The sequence below is a fragment of the Capra hircus genome, chromosome 9, assembly GCF_001704415.2.
Source record: "Capra hircus breed San Clemente chromosome 9, ASM170441v1, whole genome shotgun sequence".
Classification (NCBI taxonomy): domain Eukaryota; kingdom Metazoa; phylum Chordata; class Mammalia; order Artiodactyla; family Bovidae; genus Capra; species Capra hircus.
In genome coordinates, this window is record NC_030816.1 from 83,363,260 (window position 1) to 83,388,928 (window position 25,669).

The window sequence follows — 25,669 nt, forward strand, 5'->3', positions numbered from 1 at the left end:
CACCACCTGGTGGGGATTTTTTTCTACGAGGCATAGGATGTAGATCATCTCAGTATCAAGAATTCCTTCAGTTTGGGCAATTTTTGAGACTTGGTATAGCAGGTTTGATAAATGGTGTTACAAAGGCAACAGCGATGCCAAGTAGGGAAAAGGGGGGCGGGGAGGAGAGGAGGGTACAGGGCAGACGTATGTTAACAGTGATGGCCAAGGTGGGAAGAAGTGCGGATTTAAAAACCAGAGGCGATGCGGGCCCCCATCCTGCACCTTGGCTGCAGTACCTGCTTTATTGCAGTTCTTCAGGCGCTGTTGACTGGTCTATTTTTACTCTTTCGGACTCTACTTTGTCCTACCTTGCCTCTTAATATTCCAGGTCTACGTAAAAGACATTCTCCTCTTATAGGGATTGCAAAGGAATTGCTGCGGAGCATAAACGACCTCTGATTGCTAGGGCGGGGGTCTAAGCGATTCTTAACCCTAGGGGATCAAATACAAGATGAAACACCTGTGGGCAGACAGGTGGCCGCGCCGCCCGCTGCGCATCCGGGGCTGGTGGGCGCGCGCGGGGGCTGTGCGTTTCTTCACTCCCCCACCCGCTCTCCGAGAGCCCTTTAAGGCGCCGGCGCGGCGCTTGCGTGTAATAGCGAGGCGACACGTGGCCGCACTCACTGGGCGCCCTCCGCCGAGCTGCTGCGTGGCCATGGACATAGGCGCCGATGAGTTTGAGCAGAGCCTCCCTCTGCTGCAGGAGCTCGTCCTGGGCGCGGACTTCGTGGGTAAGGCCCCGGGATCCCAGGCTTTGGCGCGGGAGCCGGCTGGCTGGTGCGCCTGGGGAAGGTATGGTTCGCTGGCGGGACCCGGTGAGAGAGGTGAGGCCCAGTGGGGTGGTCTCCAGGCCGCAGGAGACTCAAGCAGGGCCCCTCGGAAGGACAGTGGGACTCCTCAAGTTTGGGCAGTGGGATGTTGGTCAGCAGTTCCCTCGTAGCCCCCGTGTAGTCCAGGTGGAATGGGGTGGCCTGGCATCCTCGCTTTGGCTCCCTCTGTTTTTCTTTCTCAACCTCACCTGGCTTCTCCAGAGCCAAGAAGGTGAGCCAGTACTTTTGCCACCTGCAGCGTTCATAGCATGAAGAGCCTTGCGATATTCTGTGCCTGGGGACTCTTGTCTTTTTTTGCCTCCCCTGCAGGTCTGGACATAGAGTTCACGGGCCTTCGTTCTAACCTGTCCGGGCCCCAGCAGATCAGGTAAAGCTAAAGCTGCCTTAGAGCTGGGCTGGAAAGCCTCTTCTGTGCCCTGGTTGGCCAGTGTTACTTATTAGCAGGCACCCTGTTGGCAGCGGGTGGGCAGGACAGCTTTTTGTGTGTGGGGTTGTGAACCTGGCTGGCTTTCCACAAAAGGCAGATTCCCTAGTTGCAACAAGGAAAGCGCTGCCCTGGTTGAGAGCTGCTAACCCAGCGTGGAGGCTGCTGCCTTGATAGCATCTCCTTGCGTCTGGACTGAGGCGTCTGTTTTTTTCACAGTCTGTTTGACTTGCCATCAGAGTGGTATCTAAAGACCCGTCAGAGTATTCAGCAATTCACTATCTGTCAGATCGGTGAGTTTAATCTTCAGCTGTTTGTTACGAGTTATTGAAAGAAAACTTTTTTTAATTGTCTCTGTTTCCTACTGGTAAAACCTCTTTGGCGCCGTTCTTAGATACTGGCTGTCATTTTGCATGCTCGTTTGGTTTTTGTCCATGTCGTGCCTGTGAGACTTAACTCTTCAGAATAAGCAGAAACTTGATCTCCATGCCGGAATCAACATTAAGGCACTGGGACCATCTTCAAGGGGAAAATGTATATGTTTCCTTTAAGCAAAAATCATACATAGCAAGATCATACTATAAATATGTTGTTCTGCATCTCCCCACCACCGCCCCCCCCCCAACAAAGGGATTTAGAGCTCTTTCTATATCAACTTATACAGACTTCTGGTTCAGTTAAAAAAAATTTTTTTTTAATTTTTTTAATTGGAGGAAATTAAATATTGCATCGGTGTCTGCCATACATCAACATGAATCAGCCATAGGTATACGAATGTCCCCTCCGTATTGAACCTCCCACCCCATCCCTCTAGGTTTTCACGGAGCACCTGATTTCCGCTCCCTGTATCATGCAGCAAATTTCCATTGGCTGTCTACTTTACATGTGGTAGCTTATTTGTTTAGCACTCCTAACTGTGTATCTTTTGGCTCTGTCTCCTAATGATGAGTGCTTTGGTTGCCATTTGTATGTGATGAAACAAGGTTTCGTTGACTGTCTTAGCTCTTATATATGCCTGTGCACTCCTGAGTGTATGTGTTTGGTGTACTTGTAAAGGACCAAAGTAAATATTTTAGGTTTTGTGGGTGAGGATATGGTCTACCTATGAAGTTACAACAACTCAGTGCTGCCCTTGTTAATTAGGGAATCAGCTGTAGTTAATACGTAAATGAATGAGCATGGCTGTATTTCAGTAAAACTTTGTTTAAAAAAAAAAACAGGTCCTGAGCTATTTTACTGATTGCTGCTTTTCCTGTGAATGAGTAACACCTGTCTGTGTTTGCTGTCTGTCTGCTGTTTTCTTATTTACTTGTCCTTTGCTGTTTTCTTATTTATTTTTGGATGCGCTGGATCTTCGTTGTGCTGGAGGGCTTTCTCTAGTTGCAGTGCCCTGGGCTGTTCTTTGTGCATCCCTTGGAGCGTAGGATGCTCTTGATGCAGAGCACAGACTTTTAGTTGCCCGAGGCGTGTGGAATCTTCCAAGACCAGGGACCAAACCCATGACCCCTGCATCGGCCCGCACTTTCTTATCCACTGTACCACGAGGGAAGTCCTGCTGTTTTCCTGCTGCGATATGTTTCTTAATTGTGAGGCCTCTTTGAAAGTATGGGAAACAGCACTTGAATACGTTCGTATTGTTTTCCCCCTTCTTCAAAGTCTTTTACTTTGTGATTTTTTAACAACACAAACATTTAAAAATTATTCACTGTATAAATCTTCATAGATTTTAGTGTTTCTTCTGGTTTTAAAACTATAAAAAGTGTCTTGTAAAGTAACTATACTGCAATAAAAATTAATAAACTAAAAAATAATAAAACTGTAAGTGTCAATATTCTGTGTTTGAACAGCCATTTACAATTATTTCAGGAATTTGTGTGAATTACAGTTCGACGGTTCTCCTGTTTTGACTCTTTCCCTTCCTCCCTTCATTCCATTCTTCCTTCCTTTGTTTCTTTTTTGAGAAGTTATCCTAAAGCCTGTGTAGTAACTTTGGGTGTAAAGAACTGACTCTTAATTTGATACTCAGAGAGGCAAGAACCCCATTCCAGTGCTAGAGGGAATATGTTCAGAATGTTTTTTGAGTTAGCTTCCGGTAGCTTTTCTCTTGGTATTCATTCTGTCCACCGTTACTCTTCTAGGATTGTCTGTGTTCTCCAGTATTGAAGGCGAGTCGAACAAGTATGTATGAAGACCTTTGGCAAAACACCTGGCTCTCGCCTGTTTCTCTTCTCTACCTGTTCCCCCTTCAAATTCTACTTCAGGCCCTGAACCCCTTTGGCCCTGGATGCTCCATAGTCTCTCCTGCTTCCGGGCCCTCCACCCCGTGTCCCCTGCTGATGCCGGCTGGTCCTTCAAGTCTCTCAAAGCAGCACCATCCCTGGGGGCGCCTCCCAACACCCCCAGACCTTCAGTGCCCCTTGCCACGCATCCTTCCCTCCTGTGTATATCTTCAGGCTTGCAGTCAGCAGTGTTACAATGAGGGTGACGTAGCACCTAGGCCCCAGTGGTCAGAAAGGATGTGAATGGCAGCCCCTCTCTCTCAGATGGGGGTCAGACTGTCTGCCTTTTTTCACTGGCCCCCTGCACCAGCCATAGTACTTGAAACACAGCTGGCATTCAAGTATAGCAAACCCTTGAATAATGCAGGGTTTGAACTGCATGAGTCTGCTTATATTAAATACACACTGTGGTACTCTATGATCCACAGTGGAGTCTGTGGGTGCAGAGGGCCTGTGGCTAGACCCAGGGCAGGCTCTAAATTATATTCAGATTTCTGGCTGTAAGAACGGCTGGCGCCCCTAACCTCTGTGTTGTTCAGGGGTCAGTTGGACTTCTCAAGGGCAAGGAGGAGCCCACTCGGAGCCTGCTCCATGAGCCAGAATTTTAAAAGTGTTTTCTGTCTTTTTCTCTGTCTTTTGTTTTTGTTTCTAGGTATGTAGCTCATTCTTGTAACTTCTTCCTCTTCCCTACAACATTTGGGGTTTTGGACTCAGAGTTCTCTTTCCAGGCTTCCAGTGTTCAGTTTTTGAATCAGTATGGCTTCGACTATAACAAGGTATGGCCTGGGAGGAGGGGGCCCGGAGGGTTGAGGGGCCAGGTCTCCACCTGGTCCGAGTCCGCTTCCTGTCGCCCTTCTGACTTGGTCACATACAAGCGGACAACAAAGGTTTCTTTCTCTCCTGTCGCACAGAGGATGCCACTGACTTATTTCCTGGTCTCTCCCTGTCTTTAGTTTCTCAAAAATGGAATCCCCTATATGAACGAAGAACAGGAGAAGAAAATTAAGCACAACATCCTGACTGGGAACTGGAAAGTTCGCAGGTAAAGCCCGCTTCTCCGGGTGCTCTGTGGGGTTCTTTGTTGCTGGTGTGTTTCTTGCTTTGCTGGACATGGTGGCCTCATACTGTCCCCTTAAGCTGAGCTCAGCCACACATGACAGCCCAGAGTGCTAGTATGCCGTTCCTGCGCCTGAGATCAGAAACCTCTCACTGCATAGCGTGGGATGAAGGGGCAAAAGAACTGACTCTTAATTTGGTCCTCAAAGAGGCAGGAACTCGAGGGGGGAAATGGCTCTATGGGACTTCCTGTGAGAGCCTTAGGGTTTTTCAAGGCAAGTCACAGGTGACCTTGACCATGTGGCCACGTGGCTCAGCGCGGGCACGCTGCCCCATGAGTTTGATCTGCTGTGCTCCCCGAGGGCAGGGTCTCTGCCTTTTCTCTTTGGCCCCCAGTGCCTGTTGTTGTGTGTTAACCCGGTCATGCTGTGGGGCTTGGGCCAGGCCTGCTCAGTGGCCTTGTGTGCTGGAAGGAGCCGGCCACCAGGGCCCAGGTCTGCTGAGCGTTGTGTGGTTCTGAACCAGTCCTTTAAGCTCCTTGGGCTTTCGATTCTTTGCCTTTATCGGTGAGAGGGTTAAAATAGACAGCTTTTAATTCTGGAATGTTATGATTGTCTAGTCCAAATCATTATGTAACGTTGGAATTTTATCCTTGTTCTTGGTTTTATATAAAAATACCGCTTTGGAAGAGAAAAGCAACTTGAATTTTTAATCTTCTGTTATGTTCAAACGTTGGAGAAAAGGCTTTCCTTTTCTCCACATGACACAGTGTTCTTGTATTTCTAACGCAGGAGAAGATGTACTTACCAAAGTTCCTTTCTTTTCCGTTCTTCACCAGATGGTGCTTTTCCACCTCTGAGAGGGGTACTGAGGAGACAGACCTGATAGGGCCCCTTAGTGTTGGCTGTCTCCCAGCCCCTTCCCCCCACAGGCCTGTCAGCGGGAGGGGGACGTGCCCCTGTGGACGGACCCGAGGGTGGAGGCCAGGCGTTTGGTTTCCTCTTGCGACACAAGACTCGGAAAAGAAATGGTCGTTCTGGGGTCCGTTTTCTTGCCAGGATCACAGGGTGAACACGGGCGCCTTCTGGATCCCGTCCCACATTAGTGTTGTCTCATGTGCCCATTTTCAGCTCTCTGGACAAAGACCAGATCAAGGTGGTGATTGACGAGGTGACACGCTGGCTGGACCTGGCGGAGGAAGGGGACTGGATGACCCTCCCTGGTATCGCTGGTAGGCAGGGGGTAGCCCCCCAAGTGGGAGCTGGGAGCCGACACTGTCACCTGTGGGGAGCATCCCTTCTCCTCCGGTGGACCCTGGGCATCGGCTAAGCAGACACATGGTCCCTGTGATTAGATGGAGCTCTGACCTTGAGTGGGAGGTTGGAAGGCTGTCCGCCTGTTCTGAATTTTAAGGTTGAGGAAGTCAGGTTCCACTCAGCACCATCCTTTTCATCCCAATCCTTAGTGCCCCTTGGACTCTTCCTTTATTTACTTCCGTTAATCTCTGAATGTCTCTCCCACAGTACAGTGTGGGATTGCTGCCCTACATTAGCAGTTCTCAGCCTTGGTCATTGGACCCCAGGGGTCTCTGAGACCCTTTCCACGGGGTCATGAGGTCAGAATGGTTATGAAAACATCGCTTGGCTGCCGCTTGCCGCCGTCCTTGTGCCATCTGCACTGGTGGTCCTGCAGCCCCTGTGAGTGATGCCCCTGGTGCCTCCGCACAGGTGGGCATGGGAGCATCTGGCCACACAGCACTCATGTTCTTTGTTGCCACTTCCAGTTTAAAAAAAAATTGTGACTTAAGAACCTTGTGAGTGAAATAATAATTCTTAGTTTTACTAAATTACAACATTTCATTGCTCATCTTTTACAACATTCTGTGCATCAGTAGAAGTATGGAAGAAATACATGTGCATGAAATATGGCTGCTGTTTCCTGAAGTATAGTGGTTACCTCGAGGAAAAGCACTTGGGCAAGATTTTTGTGTTGAGAGCTGAGTTAGCTGCCTTCTATTTTTCTAATTTTTTTTTTTTAAAGAAAGTAATTTTTTTTTCTCTTGGCCATGCTGTGAGGCTTGCAGGATCTTAGTCACCTGAGCAGGAATTGAACCTGAGCCCTTGGCATTGAGAGCAAGGAACCCTAATCACTGGACTGCCAGGGAATTCCCCGAAGAAATATAATTTTTACTTGAAGGAACTGACTGGTTATTTCGATGTGGGTATTTTCAGTCATCTTCTCAAGTGAAAAAAGTGAGCCTTGTTTTCAGGGAAACTAATCCCTAGTGTTTAGTAGAGATGAAATTTGAGCTTTCAGTCAGAAACTGAAATTTGCGAAGACTTCATTTCTCACAATTAGCTTGACAGCTTTATGAGACCTTTCTGATGAGATCAGTGGCCACATGTACAAGGGTCTCTTGATGGGATCATATGATATGTGAGCCTTTGGAAGGTGGTGTGCATAACTCAGGAAACCAACGTTCCCCAGATAACCAGTGCATTGTGTCACACAATCATAGGCAAAAGTGTACGGGGTTTATTATTTTTCAAACCTTACAGTTTTTAGTTTCATGTGTATGGTTTTAATTTCTGACATGGTAGACATCAAGACCTGTAACCCACACACACAAAGGCTCTTTGGGGTCCTCCGTTTGAGAGTGGTCCTGAGATCACAGACTCAGAGAAAGCTGCCCTGGTTCATGCCGGGCCGCCCCTGTCACTCGGCCTAGGGACAGTGAAGAGCTGTCTTCCCACGTGCTCCCTCCATCTCTCTGCTGCTGCTGTCTGCTAGGCTTCTCCCCCTGCCAGGGTCTCTCGTGGTTCCGTGCAAGCCTTGATTCCTTGCTGCAGGCTTCCAGGCCTTCGAGGTCCAGCTCGTACTGAGGAAGGCCCTCCCTGAGATCTGGACAGTGCTTCGAGACCAAGGGGTGAGTTCCCACCTGGCGGGGGGGGGCCAGCCCCCATCATTTCTGTCTCGTGTGGCCGAATCTGACCTCTGTGAGAGGCTTCTCCCCCGACTTCTTCCCGTGTGGCTGAACCTGGCCTCTGTGAGAGGCCTCTTCCCCCGCTCCTTCCCGTGTGGCTGAACCTGGCCTCTGTGAGAGGCTTCTCCCCCACTCCTTCCCGTGTGGCCGGGTCTGGCCTCTGTGAGAGGCTTCTCCCCCGACTTCTTCCCGTGTGGCCGGGTCTGGCCTCTGTGAGAGGCTTCTTCCCCCTACTCCTTCCCGTTCGACACGAGGGGCCACTTTTTGACCCCATTCCCGGGATGCTCCGTGCCAAGTCCCTTCAGTCGTGTCCACCTCTTCACCGCCGCCTGGACCGTAGTCCGCCAGGCTCCTCTGTCCTTGGGATTCTCCAGGCAGGAATACTGGAGTGGGCTGCCATTTCCTCCTCCAGGGGATTTTCCCGACTCAGGGATGGAACCCGTGTCTTTTACGTCTCCTGCATTGGCAGGCGAGTTCTTCACCACCAGCGCCACCTGGGAACCCCAGAGAGGCCTCGGGGCGTCTGCCTGGTGGCTCCGTGGTGAAGGGTCCAGCTGCCATCGCAGGAGATGGGTTTGATTCCTGGTCTGGCAGGATCCCACAAACCGCGGTGGAGCCTAAACCCGTGTGCGCCACAGCAGTGGCGCCTGGGAGCATTCCCAGGATGTGGGAGCTCGTCTCCTCCTCTTGCTCTCAGGTGATTGTGAAGAAGGTGAGTACGCAGCACCGCTGGTATCTTGAGAACACCTCCTGTGACCGAGAGAGCTGCTGGAAGGAGAAGATCCTTCTCTCTGCGAGGGGCTTTTCTGTGTTTTTCCAGATGCTGGTGAAAGCCCGGAAGGTAGGGAGAGAATTCTCTTTCCTTGATTTTTTTCGCAGTGTTTTGTATCTTTCTGTAGAGACAAATGAGTCCTTCAACAGTAAACTTAGATTCCTTAAAATGAGTGGTTTCTTTTTGTTAGCTAACTCTGTGGATCTAACCTTGCTTCTACAAAGTCATGATAGACTAATTTGGGGAAAGACTATCCCTGTGAAATATTACCATTCCCTTGCTCCTTTCGGGCACACAGGCATTTCAATACAAATTGACCTAAAACTGCTTGGGGACCGTGTGTGTTGCTTCACAGCTTAGATCCCAGTGTGGCTAGGGCCTCGAGTTGCTCTGACCCACTGGTTTGCCTTTCTAGCATTTAAGCAGTCAGGCTGCCTTTCATGGGAGTGGGGATTGAATTACCATGTCACCAGAATCCAGTGGGTTTTAAAGCTACACCCTTTGCCAGAGACAGCAGTTAGTCTACGGCGTTTATTTTATTTTTAAAATTTCCTTTCTCTTACCTGTCTATTTCCTCCAAGTAGCCCTTAGTGGGACATAACATGATGATGGACCTGCTGCATCTCCACGAGAAGTTCTTCAGGCCTCTCCCAGGTAGGGCCGACCCGTCCTTCTCTTTCCTCTGACCTCAGCTTGCCATCGGGCAGGGGGATCAGCCCGGCTTTGTGCTCCTGAGGCAGCCCCTACAGGCATCGGGTTTCCAGAGAAGTTGGGCGCATCTGTGCCTGTTACTGTTTTCCTGGAACTAGGTGACTTTCTCGGAGAAGGCAATGGCGACCCACTTCAGTACTCTTGCCTGGAAAATCCCATGGACGGAGGAGCCTGGTAGGCTGCAGTTCATGGGGTCGCTGAGTCGGACACGACGGAGCGACTTCACTCTTACTTTTCACTTTCATGCATTGGAGAAGGAAATGACAACCCACTCCAGTGTTCTTGCCTGGAGAATCCCAGGGATGGGGGAGCCTAGTGGGCTGCTGTCTATGGGGTCATGCAGAGTTGGACACGACTGAAGCGACTCAGCAGCAGCAGCAGGTGACTTTCTCAGGGAGAAAAACTTATATTTGATTGATACTCCCCCCCGCATTACAGAAGTTGTTCAGTCTCATTGTAAAACTTAGTGAAATCAGAGATGTGCAGGGAAAACAAACTTAGCTTTAATCACAGCTGTAATTCTAACACTTTTTGCTTTTTCTTCTGTTTTGGCTTTTCCATGGGCTTCCCAAGTGTCGCATCGGTAAAGAGCCTGCCAGCCAGTGCAGGAGATGTAAGAGACCTGGGTTTCATTGCCATGGACAGAGGGCCGCAGGCTATAGTCCACAGGGTCGCAAAGAGTTGGTCGCACACACACACATAGTCTTAACACTTCTTGCTTTTTCCTTTGTTTTGGCTTTTACATATTTGACTGCACGATGTATTTTACTCCATTTGGCTTTTTTCCCACATACCCAAAGCATTTATTTATGTCCTTAACCAGAGCTTCCCTGGTGGCTCAGAGGTTAAAATGTCTGCCTGCAATGCGGGAGACCTGGGTTTGATCCCTGGGTCAGGAAGACCCCCTGGAGAAGGAAATGGCAACCCATTCCAGTATTCCTGCCTGGAGAATACCATGGATGGAGGAGCCTGGTGGGCTACAGTCCATGGGGTCGCAAAGAGTCAGACACGACTGAGTGACTTCACTTTCACTTTCACCTGAAATATCTTTTTGGGCTCCAAAATCACTGCAGATGGTGACTGCAGCCATGAAATTAAGACTCTTACTCCTTGGAAGAAAAGTTATGACTAACATAGATAGCATATTGAAAAGCAGAGACATTACTTTACCAACAAAGGTCCGCTTAGTCAAGGCTGTGGTTTTTCCAGTGGTCATGTATGGATGCAAGAGTTGGACTGTGAAGAAAGCTGAGTGCCGAAGAATTGATGCTTTTGAGCTGTGGTGTTGGAGAAGACTCTTGAGAGTCCCTTGGACTGCAAGGAGATCCAACCAGTCCATTCTAAAGGAGATCAGCCCTGGGTGTTCTTTGGAAGGAATGATGCTAAAGCTGAAACTCCAGTACTTTGGCCACCTCATGAGAAGAGTTGACTCATTGGAAAAGACCCTGATGCTGGGAGGGATTGGGGGCAGGAGGAGAAGGGGCTGACAGAGGATGAGATGGCTGAATGGCATCACTGACTCCATGGACATGAGTCTGAGTGAACTCCTGGAGTTGGTGATGGACAGGGAGGCCTGGCGTGCTGTGATTCATGGGGTCGCAAAGAGCTGGACACGACTGAGCGACTGAACTGAACCTGAAATCATTTCAGTGGCCATACTGTACTGTCTAATGGCTGTCCCGGTCTTTTCCATGACGGATGCCGTTGGACACACTGCAGTGTGATGGAGTGTTAGTAGCATGCATTCAAGAGTCACGCTTGAATCCTCATTCCATTCCTTGTTACACGTGATCTTGAGCAAGTTACTTTAATGTAGCTGTTCTGTTTCCTTGTGTGTAAAATGAGGGTGATAATAGTATTAATATCAGAATTGGGGATTAAATGAACTGACAATGCACAGAGAACACAGTTGTTCAGTCGCTCAGTCATATCCCACTCTTGCAACTCCATGGGCTGTGGCACACCAGGCTTGCCTGTCCTCCACTATCTCCCAGAGTTTGCTCAAGCTCATGTCCATTGAGTCAGTGATGCCATCCAACCATCTCATCTTCTGTCACCCCCTTCTCCCGCCCTCATTCTTTCCAGAATCAAGGTCTTTTCCAGTGAATCGGCTTTTCACATCAGGTGGCCAAGGTATTAGGAAACACTAGCGTAGCTGAAAAGGGGTGAACAGTTTCCCTAAGAGTTTTCTAGGAAATGAATTAATAAAACACCTCAGTTTGAGCATCTTGAGAGATTTGGGGAAGAATTAAGGGTCAAATAATCATTCCCCCCAAACTAAGCAGACAGGCAAACAAACAAATTGCTGAAACAAAAGCTGTGGCAGAAAGGCCCCTGGGGGCGACCAGCTGGCCCCGTGGAGAGTGATGTGCAGATGCTGGGGGTGACGAGTGGCCCAGGGTGGGGCAGGCGATCCTCTTACCTTGTGGGGGTCCAGAGTTAATGCCCCAAACTGGGAGACCACTGAGCGGTATAAGCTTTGTTTAGCAATGGTGGGAATACACACCAAAGGAAAAAATTGAAGATCACTGCCTTCGGGGAATAGGAAATGGGAGGTTAGCGAGGAGAGGGTGAGCAGAGAGATTTCAGTTTGTTGGTTTTGCAGTGAGCCTCTTTAAAAGGTATGCGGTATAATTTTGACAAATGTGCAAATTAATAGGTGATTTTTATCAAGACACTTACAATTTTTAACTTACTGGATTTTTCTCTGAACAGTTATTTATAGATTTCACATTTGTCTTTTCAGTAATATCTCTTTCTCCCTTTTGCCATTGACTACAACTTTGCAAACTGCATTAACTAAGGTTGGTCATAGACAATAGTCTGAATTTAATGGAAAACTGTTCGACTTCTGCTGTAACAAAGGGTAATGTCAGGTTGGTTTAAGATTCAGAAATCCTTAATGATGAGGAGCAAAGATGTTTTCAATTCCTGTTTGGTTTTATTTGCTTTACTAACCAGTGTTGGTGACAAGCTAGATTGGAGAATTTCTTCCCATTTTTACCAGTGATCTCACTTCTGACTACCTGGGTCTTTCCCTTCAGAAAGCTACGATGAATTTAAGCTGAATATCCACAACCTATTTCCTGTTCTCATTGACACCAAGAATGTGACAAAGGATATCTGGAAGGTAATTAAACTCCTTTGGGAAAGGAACACTTCATTAATCCCAGGAACATTTAGCTTTCTCACTGTTTTCAGAAATTGTTCCATGAACCCTTTTCTCACATTTTATAGCCAATATTGGTTTTTTTATTTGACTACCTGTGAGTAAACTCCAGTACTTTGGCCACCTCATGCGAAGAGTTGACTCATTGGAAAAGACTCTGATGCTGGGAGGGATTGGGGGCAGGAAGAGAAGGGGACGACAGAGGATGAGATGGCTGGATGGCATCACTGACTCGATGGACGTGAGTCTGAGTGAACTCCGGGAGCTGGTGATGTACAAGGAGGCCTGGCGTGCTGCGATCATGGGGTCGCAAAGAGTCAGACATGACTAAGGTTGGTCGTAGACAATAGTCTGAATTTAATGGAAAACTGTTTGACTTATGCTGTAACAAAGGGTAATGTCGGGTTGGTTTAAGATTCAGAAATCCTTAATGATGAGGAGCAAGGATGTTTTCAATTCCTGTTTCGTTTTATTGCGATCATGGGGTCGCAAAGAGTCGGACACGAGTCGCAAAGAGCGACTGAACTGAACTGAGTTCAGTTGGCTTATGTGTGATCTTTTTTTCTTTCCCTCATTCAAGTTCTCATGCTTTGACTTATTGCTGTCTAGGTCAAGGGCTTATTTAGATGGGTCAACAGAACAACTTATTCTAGAGCTTGGTAGATACCTCATGCGTGTTTTCGATGTGCTTTAAAGTTGCCAGGGTTGGGGAGCAGGGACCCCACTTGAAAATTTTTACAGAGCATTCGGGTCAAGGAATTTACCCAGATAACAAAATCACCTGAGAAGGTGAATACTGATACCTGGGCCGCGCCTTTAGCTCCTCTGGTGTGGAGGGGCTGGGAGCGGCGTTTCTCCAGCTGCCAGGTGACTTCTGTTGTGCAGCTGGGGTTGTGCACTGCCCATGGAGAAGAGAAGCACCAGCTAGTTAAGATCCTGCTTAAAAGTTAAACCGAGTGTTTTAAATAGAGCCTTACGCTGACGCCACAGAACTAGGACTGGGTTACTTGGTACATCTTTGCCCAGGGACACACTTAACTGCTCGTACCTATATTTGCAGCTCTGACAGCGTGCTGTGACGCTGCCCGTCTATGTAACCGAGTCAGAGGGCAAAGTGGGGAGGATGTGGGGGCTGATCTGAGGGAGTGAAGATAAGGTGAACTCTAGGGACTTGGTGACCTGCCAGGTCCTTAGACAGCCCAGCGACCATGAGTCCTTGGCCACAGTCTGATGCCTTGGAGTCCTTAAACACTTGTCTTTGGAGGAAGATGTTATGAGTTGTATTTGTGACAGTTTGTTTTTTTACTGGAGGACAATTGCTTTACAATATTGTGTTGGTATCCGCCATATATCAACATAAATCAGCCACAGGTGTGCGTATGTCCCCTCCTCTTAAATCTTCTTTCCACCTCTTACCCCATCTCACCCCTCTAGGTTGTCAGAGGGCACTGGGTTGAGCCCCCTGGTCCACAGCACACTCCCACTGGCTCTCTGTTTTACACACGGTGATACGTCTGTCTCCATGCTACTCTCCCGATCTGTTGTACCCTCTCCTTCCCACACTGTGTGCACCGGCTGTTTTCTCAGTCTGCGTCTCCTTTGCTGCCCTGAGTATAGGTTCATCAGTACCATCCTTCTAGATTCCACGTGTATATGCTAATATACAGTATTTGTCTTTCTCTTGCTGACTGACTTCACTCTGTGCAGTAGGCTCTAGATTCATCTCCCTCCTTAGGACTGACTCATGCATTTCTTTTTTTATAGCTGAGTAATATTCCATTGTATATATGTATGTGGCAGTTTTTTTCTAGGCTGGGTTATTGGGTCCCAAGCAGGTACACTAGGTACTCCAGAATTAAGGAATAAGGACCAGGTGTGCGTGAAGAGAGAGGAGCTACAGGATGACCTAGAGTTTTCAAGGTCTTTTTAGTGGCCACTTGGTAATACCTGAGGTGTTTGCATGCTCAGTCGTGTTCGACTCTTTGTGATCTTATGGACTGTAGCCCACCAGGCTCTTCTGTCCATGGGATTCTCCAGGCAAGAATACTGGAGTGTGGGTAGCCATATCCTTCTTCAGGGGATCTTCCCAAACCAGGGAGTGAACCCTCGTTTCCTGCACTGTAGGCGGACTCTACCACTGAGCCACCTGGGAAGTCCATTAAGCAGAGAGAAAACAAAACCTCAACTGTCTTACTCTACCTCATTTGTTTTCCATAATTACAGGAACTCAATTTCCCAAGGGTTTCAAATCTCTCAGAAGTTTATGAAGTCCTGAACAGGTAAGGAGGCTGTTTTCGGGGGTTGCTTAGAGAGCAGGGGTTCCCAGCTGGGCCAGTTTTGTTCCCCAGGGCACCTTTGGCAGCACCGAGACATTTTGGTTGTTTCAGCTCAGGGCACTCCTGGCACCCCGTGAGCAGAGGCCAGGATGCACAGGAGAAACTTCAACACAAAGAATTCTCCAGTCCCAGATGTCACTGGTGCTGAGCCGAGGAACCCTGTTCTAGAGGGGAGAGGGCCTGGGCGGGAACTTAGAGCTGTTTGATTTCAGTTCAGTTGCTCAGTCGTGTCTGACTCTTTGCGACCCCATGAACCGTGGTGTTTTCTGTTGGTCAGGGTTTTATTTCTCCTGTGATCTGTTTGATTGTTGGAGTGATAAGCTCCATGGGAACAGGTTTTATTCTTCCCTTGCACTCTTTCTCTTGGGCCTAAACAGTGCAAGGCACAGTAGGTGCACATTAAACTCCTGAGCGACTGAATGAACCTGGTACCTGGCCAGGTTCCTGACCTTCCCACAGGAATGGCAGTCCAGTTTTCCCTCATGCCTGGCCATACCGCGGACGTGTGTGGTGGGAATGTGTTGTCTGCAAGGAGGAGGAGTGGCTGGGGGCTGCTCTGCCAGCTCCTCCCTCCCCAGCTGGTGTCTTTCCCCTTCCTTCACCAGCTCCCAGAGCTTGCTCAGCCCATGTCCATTGAGTCTGTGATGCCATCCAACCATCTCATCCTCTGTCATCCCCTTCTCCTCCTGCCCTCAATCTTTCCCAGCATCAGGGTCTTTTCCAGTGAGTTAGTTCTTCACATCAGGTGGCCAGATTACTGGAGCTTCAGCTTCAGCATCAGTCCTTCCAATGAATATTCAGGACTGATTTCCTTTAGGATGGACTGGTTGGATCTCCTTGCAGTCCAAGGGACTCTCAAAAGTCTTCTCCAACACACCTCAAAAGCATTAATTCTTCAGCACCCAGCTTTTTTTATGATCCACCTCTCACATCCATACATGACTACTGGAAAAGCCATAGTTGACTAGACGGACCCTTGTTGGCCAAGTAATGTCTCTGCTTTTTAGTACGCTGCCTAGGTTTGGGGCATAGAGGGTGGCTGGGGGCAGTTGAAGTGGGACCTCTTAGGGAAGAACCGGTCTCTGTTGGTCACCGTCGTCCAGCCATGCCCATGAGTGCCTGGCCCGGTCCCCACTGGCGTCTTACGAGTTTCCAGGAGGTACTCTTTCCTCTACTCACAGCATCACTTACTTCCGACGTGACAGTCTCCTCTGGCCTCTTAGGCTTCATCTTTTTTTGCTTTCTCACACGGACCTCCTGGTCCTCGTGAAGCCAGAGTGGGGAATCTTTCAACGTCCCCTCCTCCCCTGCAGACGTGTCTGCGGTGTTGTCACCTTCAGCACCCTCTCTCCCATCACATCGGATCCCCTCCTGTGTCCTGCAGGGTAGGAAGGGCTGTCCTCCCACGGCCTGCCCGCCCTCCTAGCCCCACCCCTTCCCTCCTCACTGCGCCCACCGCCCTCCTTGCCCTGCCCCCTGCCCTCCTGGCCCCGCCCCCTGCCCTCCTGGCTCCACCCCTGCCCTCCTCACCCCGCCCACCGCCCTCCTGGCTCCACCCCTTCCCTCCTCACCCCGCCCACCACCCTCCTGGCCCCGGCCCCACCCCTTGTCCCCGCCCCTCGGCCCCGCCCCCACCATCCTCACCCCTACCGCCTGCCAGGTCCCAGCCCCTCCCTCCGTCTGTCCTCGGCTTCAGCATCCCTTCTTCTAGCTCAGAAAGTATGACGCTCTCCTTGGTCCCCACCCCTCCACTGTGGTCCTTGTCCTTCTCGTTACAGCAAGTCTGTTCAGAGGCCCCCGCCCTTTGAGGCCAGTTGTCTTCTCTCCAGGGCACGCAGTTTCCCCATCCGGTGGGACGGTACACAGAGGCGTTTGGACCAGGGCGAGGGGGAGCCTCGCTGGCGTCTGACACAGTGGGCCCCACTCCCCTTTCCCTTCTGTCGAGACCTTTCCTGCATTACTCTTATTTTCTCGTGAGGGTTTTCCTCTCTTCTCTGCGCGCTCCCCTGTCATCCCTTCATCTCTTGAGAGCCCCTCTGCAGCTCTCTTTTTCCTCCTAACCGTGCCCCGGGTGACCGAGTCCACCTCGTCAGCCTCAGCGACCGCTTCTGTCCCACCAGGGCTCCAGACTCCTGCTTGCTGTCCTTTGTTGTTCATGCCCCACGAGGCCTGCAGGCACCTTCTGCTTGGCCCCCCTGTCCCCTTGTCTGTCCGTCAAGCCTGCTGCTGTGTCTGCAGCAATTTTTGCCACCCCAGCGCCGGGCTGACGGCATCTTTGCAGGAGCTGAATCTAGACCTCTTGGGCTTAAACCCCAGCTTTGTGGCCCACTGGCTTTGTGCGTGACCTTGAGAGAATGGCTTAACCTCTGTGTGCCTCAGTGTTACCACCTGAAGAGAGGGAGTCATTGCATGGAACGCCCACGCTGGCCCTGAGGGTTCCCCGAGCTCGAACGTGGGAGGGGAGCTGGGGCTGTGCCCTGTGTGTCGTCCACACTTAGCGGGACGTCCACTGCCGTGGCAGCTCCACAGCCACCTTGCGCCCCAGGCACATGCCGCTTGGCAGATGAGGAAACTGGGCTTCACAGCTGCTAAGCGAATAGAGAGGCGCCAGTAGATTTTGTTGGGAATCAAATGAAAGGAAGATTTCCCTGTTGAGTGCTGCCCTCGTTCACCCACATGCCAGGACTGGGCCCTGGAACGTGTCCTGGAGCCGGACTTCCTGTATCTTCTAGCCTAGTCCTGTGAGTTTTACTCCCTGAATGTCCTACACTCTGTAGGAATTTTTTGGCATCCTCAAGAGTCATTGCCTTCACTGAGGCCTTTACCTTTCATTTCCGTGGTGTTGGGGGCTCCTACCTGGTAGCTGGGTGCCCCTGACCTACTTTATTTCCTGTGCTGAGTGATCACCACTGCAGTGATCTTCTACAACATGAATTTGACTGGACCATGTCTCTGGTCTGTCTTCTGTGGTTCCTGATGCCCCCACGCATCACCCGAGCTCTTTCCCGACCCCCTGCTTTCACTGCGGGCTGCAGCCACGCTCAACGTCTCGGCATCATGGGTCAGGACCTGCCCTTTCTGTCACGTCACCGCCTGCTCTTCTCTCGGCCCCAACACTTCGTGCTGTCCGCTCTCCACTCAGCCCCACCGAGTTCCTGGGGTTCAAGGCTCTCCTGTAAGACCAGCACCTTGGGCACTGCATTCCTAGGGTGCGCTGGACAGTAAGGCCCTGAGGGCAGAGCTGGCCTGGAGTTGGTCCTGGCACCTTGGCTGGGGTCACATGTCTGATAGATGCTCAGAAGGATGCAGGTGCAGCTTCTCGGTCGCTGTTCTTTCATCTGTCCTGTTGCTGGGTTACCGAGACCCATCTGCCCATGCCTAGATCCCTGGTTTTTGTTTGCTTAAATTTTACTTTCTATTAAAAGCACAGTTTGTTGTGATTTAAAAGGAGTCCTGGTACTTACTGTGTGTGTGTGTACACACGTGTGCACAGTCATGTCTGACTCATTATGACCCCATGGACTGTAGCCCACGAGGCTCCTCCGTCCATGGGGTTCTCCAGGCAAGAATCCTGGAGTGGGGTGCCATTTCTTTCTCCAGGGGATCTTCCCGACCCAGGGACTGACCCCCGTGTCTGTGTCTCCTGCGCCGGCAGGCAGGTTCTTTCCCAACTTCTCCCCCTAGTCCCGGCACAGAGGGCACTTTTGGTTAACTCGAGAGGGCGAGGGGAGCACACAGAGGGACCATTTTCTTCTCTCGTAGTGACTTGAACCCCACCAAGAACTCCGGGCCGGTGATCATTCACGCCAGCAGGTGTGAGAAGTACGGTAGGTCCCCTTGGCCGGGCTCCCACGTGGTCGGCACGGCTTTGAGATGCTGGCGCTCAGGCTGGTCCCCATGCGGAAGTGGGGGGGGTCCGGGTGGGGCTTCTCCGGTGCCCTGTCCACGTTGTAACCCCTCCCTCGAAAGGTGCAGTCCCGGGGGCCATGGGTCTGTCGGGAAGCCCTCTGCTTCCTGCTTCTGTGGGCACTCTTGCCACCATGTGTGTGGGGGTATCTAGGTCAGGGTGGCGTAAGGCTGGGACAAGGGTCATGGTCTCTGGAGGAATAGCCTTGCGTGGGTTGTGTGTGCACGGCCGACGTGGGCGTGGGCCTGGGGGCGTGCCCTCTCCCAGGCTGCATTCTAACCGCTGTCCCTCGTGCTTCTGGGGAAACCATGCAGTGGAGACCAAGTACCCCCACGAAGCAGCGTACGACGCCTTCCTATGCGGGTCAGGTGAGCACCGCCACCCCCTTCCAAAGTTGGGGGGGGGCTTGTGTCGTCTTTGCAATAATCCCTCACCATCCCTGGGCTCCCCGCCATTTACTTCCAGGTGGGCGGCCCCTTGGAAGTAAAGCCTGACTTTGTGTATCACGTAAGGCGGGCGGGCGCGCCTTGGTGTGTGTCACGTTGCTAGCTTCTTCTCTTCCAGTTTTGTTGAAAGTGGCGCACCTGCTCCTGTGGAAGGTACACAGGTGAGTGTTGCTCTCATCCCGTGACCGGTCCGTGGTCGGGGATAAGCCGGGGCCTCAGGGCGCTCACACTCTCCCAGAGGAGGAGGACACATGTGTTGTGTAAACGACACGTTCATGAGCGGCGGGCAGCTCGCCTCCATGGGCGGCCTTTCCCCCCGACCCCTGGGCTGGCCCCTGCCCTCCTGCCTCTTGTCCCGGCCTTGGGAAAAGCCCCTGTCAGGCCAAGCCGTGGGCGAGGCTCGGGTTCCAGCCCCTGCCCCAGCACTCCCAGCACTGTGTGCCTGCTCCATCGATTACCCTCCTATTTCCTCATACCATGTGAATCACAGTGAGCTGAGAAAACAGAGCCGATCCGGGGGACAGATAATCCATGCCTGGTTCACAGTCAGGCTGCAGGAGAGGCCAGGGACTTGGGATAAGGCACCTGCAGGGGAGGTTCTTAAAACCCCAAACTGGAATCGGAGCTGCGTGTTCTCAGGGCCTCAGCCTCCCGGACGCCTGCAGGGCTCGGCTCATGGGCACCAGCTGCACACGTGTGCCTCACGCTCAGCAGCACCACTCTTGCCGCACACGTGTGCTCGGTAGGATAGAGCACGCCCAGGGCAGGAGCCAAACAAAGTTGTGTTCTCTGGGGCTGACCTAAACATTTTCAGACTGTACCCTGTTCATCTGGGTACTCCCTGCACTTGTCCATTTTGGTAGAGGGTACAATAACTGGCAGCAGCTGGTGGTGCGGAGGTTAAAGCGTCTGCCTGCAATGTGGGAGACCTGGGTTTGATCCCTGGGTTGGGAAGATCCCCTGGAGAAGGAAATGGCAACCCACTCCAGTATTCTTGCCTGGAGAATCCCATGGACAGAGGAGCCTGGTGGGCTACAGTCCGCAGTTCACAAAGAGTCGGACACGACTGAGCGACTTCACTTTCACCATACTGGCAACCTACTCCAGTATTCTCGCCTGGAGAATCCCATGGGCAGAGGAGCCTGGCGTGCCATGGTCCATAGGGTCGCAGAGAGCTGGACACGACTGAAGCGGCTAAGCACGCATGCACTATACATAAAATAGCCTGTGACACGCCGGTGTGAAGCTTGTAGCTTAAGTGAGATGTTGATAGCTTAAGAAATCCACCCCCTCCCTGCCCCCATCTCTGTCTTCCCTGACGGCGGGGAGCAGTGGAGCCTTTTGGTGCCCTGGTACCTGGGCCTTGCTTCCTTCATTTCTTTTACTCCTTACCACCTAACCACCCTCCTTGGTATAGAGGGGTTCTGTGGCAGCCCAGGCCTGCCTGACCCCACGACCCGTGCTTTCTCGGGCATGTGGTGGGGGCTGGTGACGGAACCAGGCCGTGGCGGGAGGGACAGCCCTTTGGACAAAGTGGGGGGTGATGCCCTCTTGAGGGGCGACAGAGGGGACCTGCCTCTCATTCTCTGACCTGTGGCTGGTGTTCGTCAGCCCAGAGGTGTTCACCAAAGTGTCGCCTGCAGATGCTGACCTCTGGATGCTCCCCCTGGGCTGGGGCTATGCTGAGAGCTTGCTGGTCATGGGGGGAACGTCCAGCAACAGAAGCCCTAGGGCTTACGAGGAGGGGTAGGAGGGTGGTGTCGGGCAGCGCCTTCCCACTGTCCCCAGGCCCCAGCTGCGGCTGAGGGCCAGGCACGGCGCCGGTAGGCTGAGTGCCGCAGCGTTTTCCGCCCTCGCAGCTCTGTTCCCATCCCCGAGCCCAGCTTCCCGCTCTACCTGGACGTCCTGGCGCCCTATGTGAACCAGGTGAATCTTATCCGAGCCGGGGTCCCCAAAATCGTAAGTAGACTTCACTCTGCTCTTTGTAGGGGAGGGAGACAGTCTCGTGCTAGGACGCAGCATGCTCCTCTGGGCTCTCTTTAGGGCTTCTGACAGCAGCCAGACTCAGAGTCGAGAAGGGTGCTCACACTGAGCCTGTTATTTTTTTCTCGTGTTTCCCTGCTAGAAGCAAGGTGACCTCACTTGTTCCTTCTTTCTCTCCCACCACCACCACCCCCGGCAGACAGGCCCTTTCCTAGTTTCTCTTTCAGGATGTTCAAGCTGGGTGGGTGGTCAGTCCATAGGAGCTGTGGGAAATCTCTTCTCCTCCCTGCCTTCTAGAACAAGCTGGGTGGGTAGTCCTTCCTTCCATAGGAGCTGTGGGAAATCTCTTCTCCTCCCTGCCTTCTAGAACAAGCTGGGTGGGTGGTCCTTCCTTCAGTAGGAGCGTGGGAAATCTCTTCTCCTCCCTGCCTTCTAGAACAAGCTGGGTGGGTGGTCCTTCCCTAGGAGCTGTGGGAAATCTCTTCTGCTTCTCCTCCCTGTCTTCTAGAACTTTGCGGGCCCAGACTCCCCTAGCATCCGCCCCCCCATCCTCATCCTCACCGTCAGGAAGTGGCCAGGGGTCAGCGAGCAGCAGGTCTACCGCGAGTTTCAGAACTTCTGCAAATTCGACGTCAGGAGGCTCACGCGGAGCCAGTTCCTGCTCATGACCAATAAGTTCAAGGAGTAGGTGCCTGGGCTCTCGGCCCGCCCCAGCCCCCAGGGAGCAGGCCCGGCCCCCGTGTCCCTGACCGCGCCCTTCCCTTGGCAGCACTCGGAGCATCCTGAAGGAGTACAAGTGCCACCCGACGCTGCGGATCTCCCTGTACCGCTACTGGAGACACTCCCCGAACGTCAACTGCCTGCTACAGTAAGTGGCCAGCACGGAGCCTGCCTCACGGCGCTGGTGATCCCCAATGAGTCAACACAGCTTGCTGGCTGGGGTGTGTCGTGAAGGAGTCGTAGACGAGCACGGTGGACCTCTTTGTGACCCCCATGGACTGTAGCCCACCAGCCGCCTCTGTCCATGGGATTTTCCAGGCAAGGGCACTGGAGTGGGTTGCCATTTCCTTCTCCAGGGGATCTTCCTGACCCAGGGATCGAACTCAGGTCTCCTGCATTGCAGGCAGATGCTTTACCATCTGAGCCACTAGGGAAGCCCCTCCTGTAGGGAATAGCAGATAATTGCTCAAGCATCTGCAATGCAGTGGCAACCCACTCCAGTATTCTTGCCTAGAGAATCCTCTGGGCAGAGAAGCCTGGTGGGCTGCTGTCCATGGGGTCGCACAGAGTCGGACATGACTGAAGCGACTTAACATGCATGTATGCATTGGAAAAGGAAGTGTCAACCCACTCCAGTATTCTTGCCTGGAGAATCCCAGGGACGGAGGAGCCTGGTGGGCTGCCATCTATGGGATCGTACAGAGTCGGACACGACTGAAGCGACTTAGCAGCAGCAGTAACAGTCCTAGGTTCCAGGGCTTCATCGGTGAATGAAACCCAAGTCCCTGTTCTCATGGAGCTCAAGATTTAGTGGGAGGTAGCAGACAATGAACAGATGAATTGCGTGGTCTGGTAGGTGATGAAAGAGAAATGAGCAGGGTCAGGAGGCAGGAGGGGTGGCCTGGGGGGATGTTGCTCTTCGAAGGGGAAGGTGGGGGCCCTCGTGGAAGACTGGCGAGGAGGGGAAGGGAGTGAGCCAAGCCCACGGACAGTGGAGGGACCAGCGTCCGTCCAGGCAGAGGGGGTGGTGGGGAGGGGGGCCCTTGAGTGGGGTCTCCTAGTGTTGTCGAGGGGTAGCGAGAAGCCACTGAGACAGGGCGGAAGGAGCAGGAGGCGAGGCCGCAAAGGCTGGCAGGTCCCGATGGAGCAGAGGGTGCTGGGTGAGGACCTGGGGAAGCTGGGTCTCCATTGACAGTCCTGGCAGAGCAGTGGCGCATTGCTCCTCATTAAGACACTGGGGGACACAGGGCAGGAGTCTTCAGGAAGCCAGGCCACCAGGACACATGGTTCCGTTGCAGCTTGGGCCCCTTGGTGACAGAGGAGTGATGGGAGTGGTGGAAGTGGGAGCCGACAGACAGGAGCAAGGTCAAGTTTAAATCCAGGGTGTGGTGCCTGAGCAACTGGGAAGATGGGACTGCACTTAACTGAGCTTCAAAGGTTTCAGATTCCTGTTAGGGGCCAGATCGACTGAAAACCATGTCGTCGTCGTCTAGTTGGCATAAAAACTCCTTCTATGTCAACCGCGTGGTGATGGTGGTGGTGGAGTCGCTCAGTCGTCTCCGACTCTTGCGACCCCATAGACTGTAGCCTTCCAGGCTCTTCTGCCCATGGGATTTTCCAGGCAAGAATACTGCTGTGGATTGACATTCCCTTCTCCATGCAAGCCACACAGTCGGTGTATAAGTAGGTCTTTATGTTATAATCCCAAGAAACTATTCGCTGTGGCTTGTGTATGCATTGATACTACTTGTTGTTTATAAATTAAACCTTTCTTATTTTGAAATAAGATGTCTTTTTTTTGTAGATGTCATAGATGTCATATGAAAAAGATATCATATTTGTAGATGTTCGTTTTGAGCATCTACACATATGAAATTAAAGATATGTTAAATAATATAACCATGGGAAAATAATATAATCTGAAGAGATGGAAGCCTGGGCAAATGTTTCGATAATAGGCAATGAAACTAGCAAAACAGGCAAGATATTTTGTTGACAACTAAGTTTAAATGAAATCTTCACACAAAGTCCCATTAAAATAAATGCTGAAAATTCTGGAGAGAGAAAAAATGCTTGGCTGCTCAGCAGCCCCTTTGCCTTTCCTCCTCCAACGTAAACCACCAGGGAAGATGCCCTCTGCGTCCCAGGGCCGTTCCAGCCTTGAGAGAACGTGGGCAGCGGAGGTGGGAGGGGAGAGGGGGCGGAGCCCGTGCCAGCCTCTCCCGCCAGGCCGGCTGGGGACTCTGCGCGGGCCAGGGCGCTAAGCTGGGTCCTTGTCTTGCAGAGTCTGCGGTGTCATTACCACCTGGGCCTTCATCGCGTTTCTCCTGGGAGGAGCTGGCCCCTGAGGGCAGCGAGGCCGCCTGCAGCTCCGTCCTGTCTGCACGCGACCCCCTGTTTGTTTGCCTCACATCATCCGTGCAGATGGATCGGTACCGTCCTCACAGGGAACTGTGTTCTGTTTTCAACGTGAAAAAGTCTGTAAATATTATCACCTATAAGTCCTTTCTTTGTGGCCCAAACGTTTCTTTCTATAAATGACTGAGGAGAAATCATGTCTCCTGGGCTTTTAAGCTCACGTTCCAGAATGTCTTCTGAACAGACAGCTAGGCATCCAGCGGAGCTGGCCCCTGAGAGAGCCAAAGGCTCTGTTATCTCTGGGAGAGAAATCATTAGCCAGTTAACAGGGATTTAGGCCTAAGAAATAGCCTCAGTTTTAGTAAAGGGGAAAAGTAAAGCCAAGTGTCCACTGCACAGGTGTTGATCTGTTTTTATTTTGGGGTTTTGCTTTGGGTTTTTGTTTGTTTGTTTGCTGGGTCAAAAATAGCTTTTACTGAGGAGAAAAGACTCCAGCCTACAAATGTGCTACTTGTAGTTAAAATTTTATATGTTTAAGTTGCAGAATACAGTATTTCATAGGTTAGAAAAGAGAACAGTTAATATCAGAATCATGGAAAATACTATGTAGAATAAGTAAATAGGACATCGTATCATTAGATTTGTGTAGTTCAGCTCTAATGAGTGGAAAGGCAGGTTGATTTTCCTTCTCATTCGTTTGTTCACTAATTCAGCAAATGTTTATTGAACTTCTATGATGCCTAAGATGTTAGAACGTGTCTTTCAGATGTTTACGGTGATGGTCCTTTAGTTTTTGTTTTCTAATTGGATTGCCATTTATAAAATTACACATGGCCCCTGATGTTTTGCTAAGAAGTTTCCCCTCAGATAAATAGGGGTAGAGCAGACTAAGGTTTTATGGTCCACGTTTGAGATAAACGTTATAAACCCTAAAGCATTAATATTCACTTTGGAAACAAAGTGACCTGTAGCGCAGGTGTGTGTCCCGAGACAGATAGGATCAGATTCTTTTCCTGCCTCAGCAGTGCCGCGCACTTCAGTTGGCTTTATCGGGAGCTGTTCCAGAGAACAGGGTTGAACTTGGCTGTGCTGTGTGCTCAGCCTTGAACTTGACTTCATTATTCAGCAAAGCCTTGAGCTCTGTGCGAAAGAGGTTTTTTCCTCTGTAAAAGCAGAAGTCTTAGAGATGGCAGTCACCCAGAAGAAGAGTTTGGAAGCTGCCATTCCAGAAGACCCTTGTCGTCCTGGGGTGTGAGTGACACGCTGACCGAAGGGCTGCTGTCCCTACAGCCTTCTGGGCAGCTCTTGTGTTCAGACCAGTGAAACGCTTCCCTTGGTCGGTCGGGGGAAGGGGGCTTTGTCCATCTGTCCACACAGCATCCTAGGGGAATTTTTTTCTTTTTTTAATTTATTTGGCTGCACCAGGTCTTAACTGTGGCATGCAGGGAGTCTTAGTTGGCAGCACGTAGGATCTAGTTCCCTGACCAGGGGTCGAACCCGGGCCCCCTGCATTGATAGCACTGAGTCTTAGCCACTGGATCACCATGGAAGTCCCGGGGGATTTTTGTTTTGTTTTTGTCTTCCTGTTGGATATTCCTTTGTGTATGCTATGGAAAATTCCCACTGTTTATGAGCTCTTGGGACCCCGTCTCA

At 51.3% G+C, this 25,669-nt stretch overlaps 1 protein-coding gene across 2 annotated transcripts; it reads left to right on the forward strand.

The window, feature by feature from the left end:
• On the forward strand, positions 641–24,412 carry PNLDC1 (PARN like, ribonuclease domain containing 1). Of its 2 annotated transcripts, none has more exons than XM_013966638.2 (19): positions 641–834; positions 1,182–1,239; positions 1,516–1,589; positions 3,435–3,474; positions 4,228–4,351; positions 4,529–4,617; positions 5,762–5,862; positions 7,481–7,557; positions 8,312–8,455; positions 8,971–9,040; positions 12,142–12,227; positions 14,490–14,545; positions 18,365–18,429; positions 18,824–18,877; positions 19,074–19,116; positions 20,815–20,914; positions 21,447–21,622; positions 21,708–21,806; positions 23,943–24,412. In XM_013966638.2, exons 1-19 carry the CDS (start codon positions 714–716, stop codon positions 24,004–24,006), a joined length of 1,641 nt encoding a protein of 546 aa, XP_013822092.1. In that variant the 5' UTR covers positions 641–713; the 3' UTR covers positions 24,007–24,412. The 2 variants fall into 2 exon arrangements, with proteins under 2 accessions (XP_013822092.1, XP_005685006.1); XM_005684949.3 differs by having other exon boundaries at positions 641–773.

Coding starts and splice junctions, on each gene's coding strand:
- PNLDC1 (XM_013966638.2), top strand. CDS start 714: ATGAGTTTGAGCAGAGCCTCCCTCTGCTGCAGGAGCTCGTCCTGGGCG. Junction 4,618..5,761: donor GGGAACTGGAAAGTTCGCAG/GTAAAGCCCGCT, acceptor GCCCATTTTCAG/CTCTCTGGACAAAGACCAGA. Junction 21,623..21,707: donor ATGACCAATAAGTTCAAGGA/GTAGGTGCCTGG, acceptor TTCCCTTGGCAG/CACTCGGAGCATCCTGAAGG.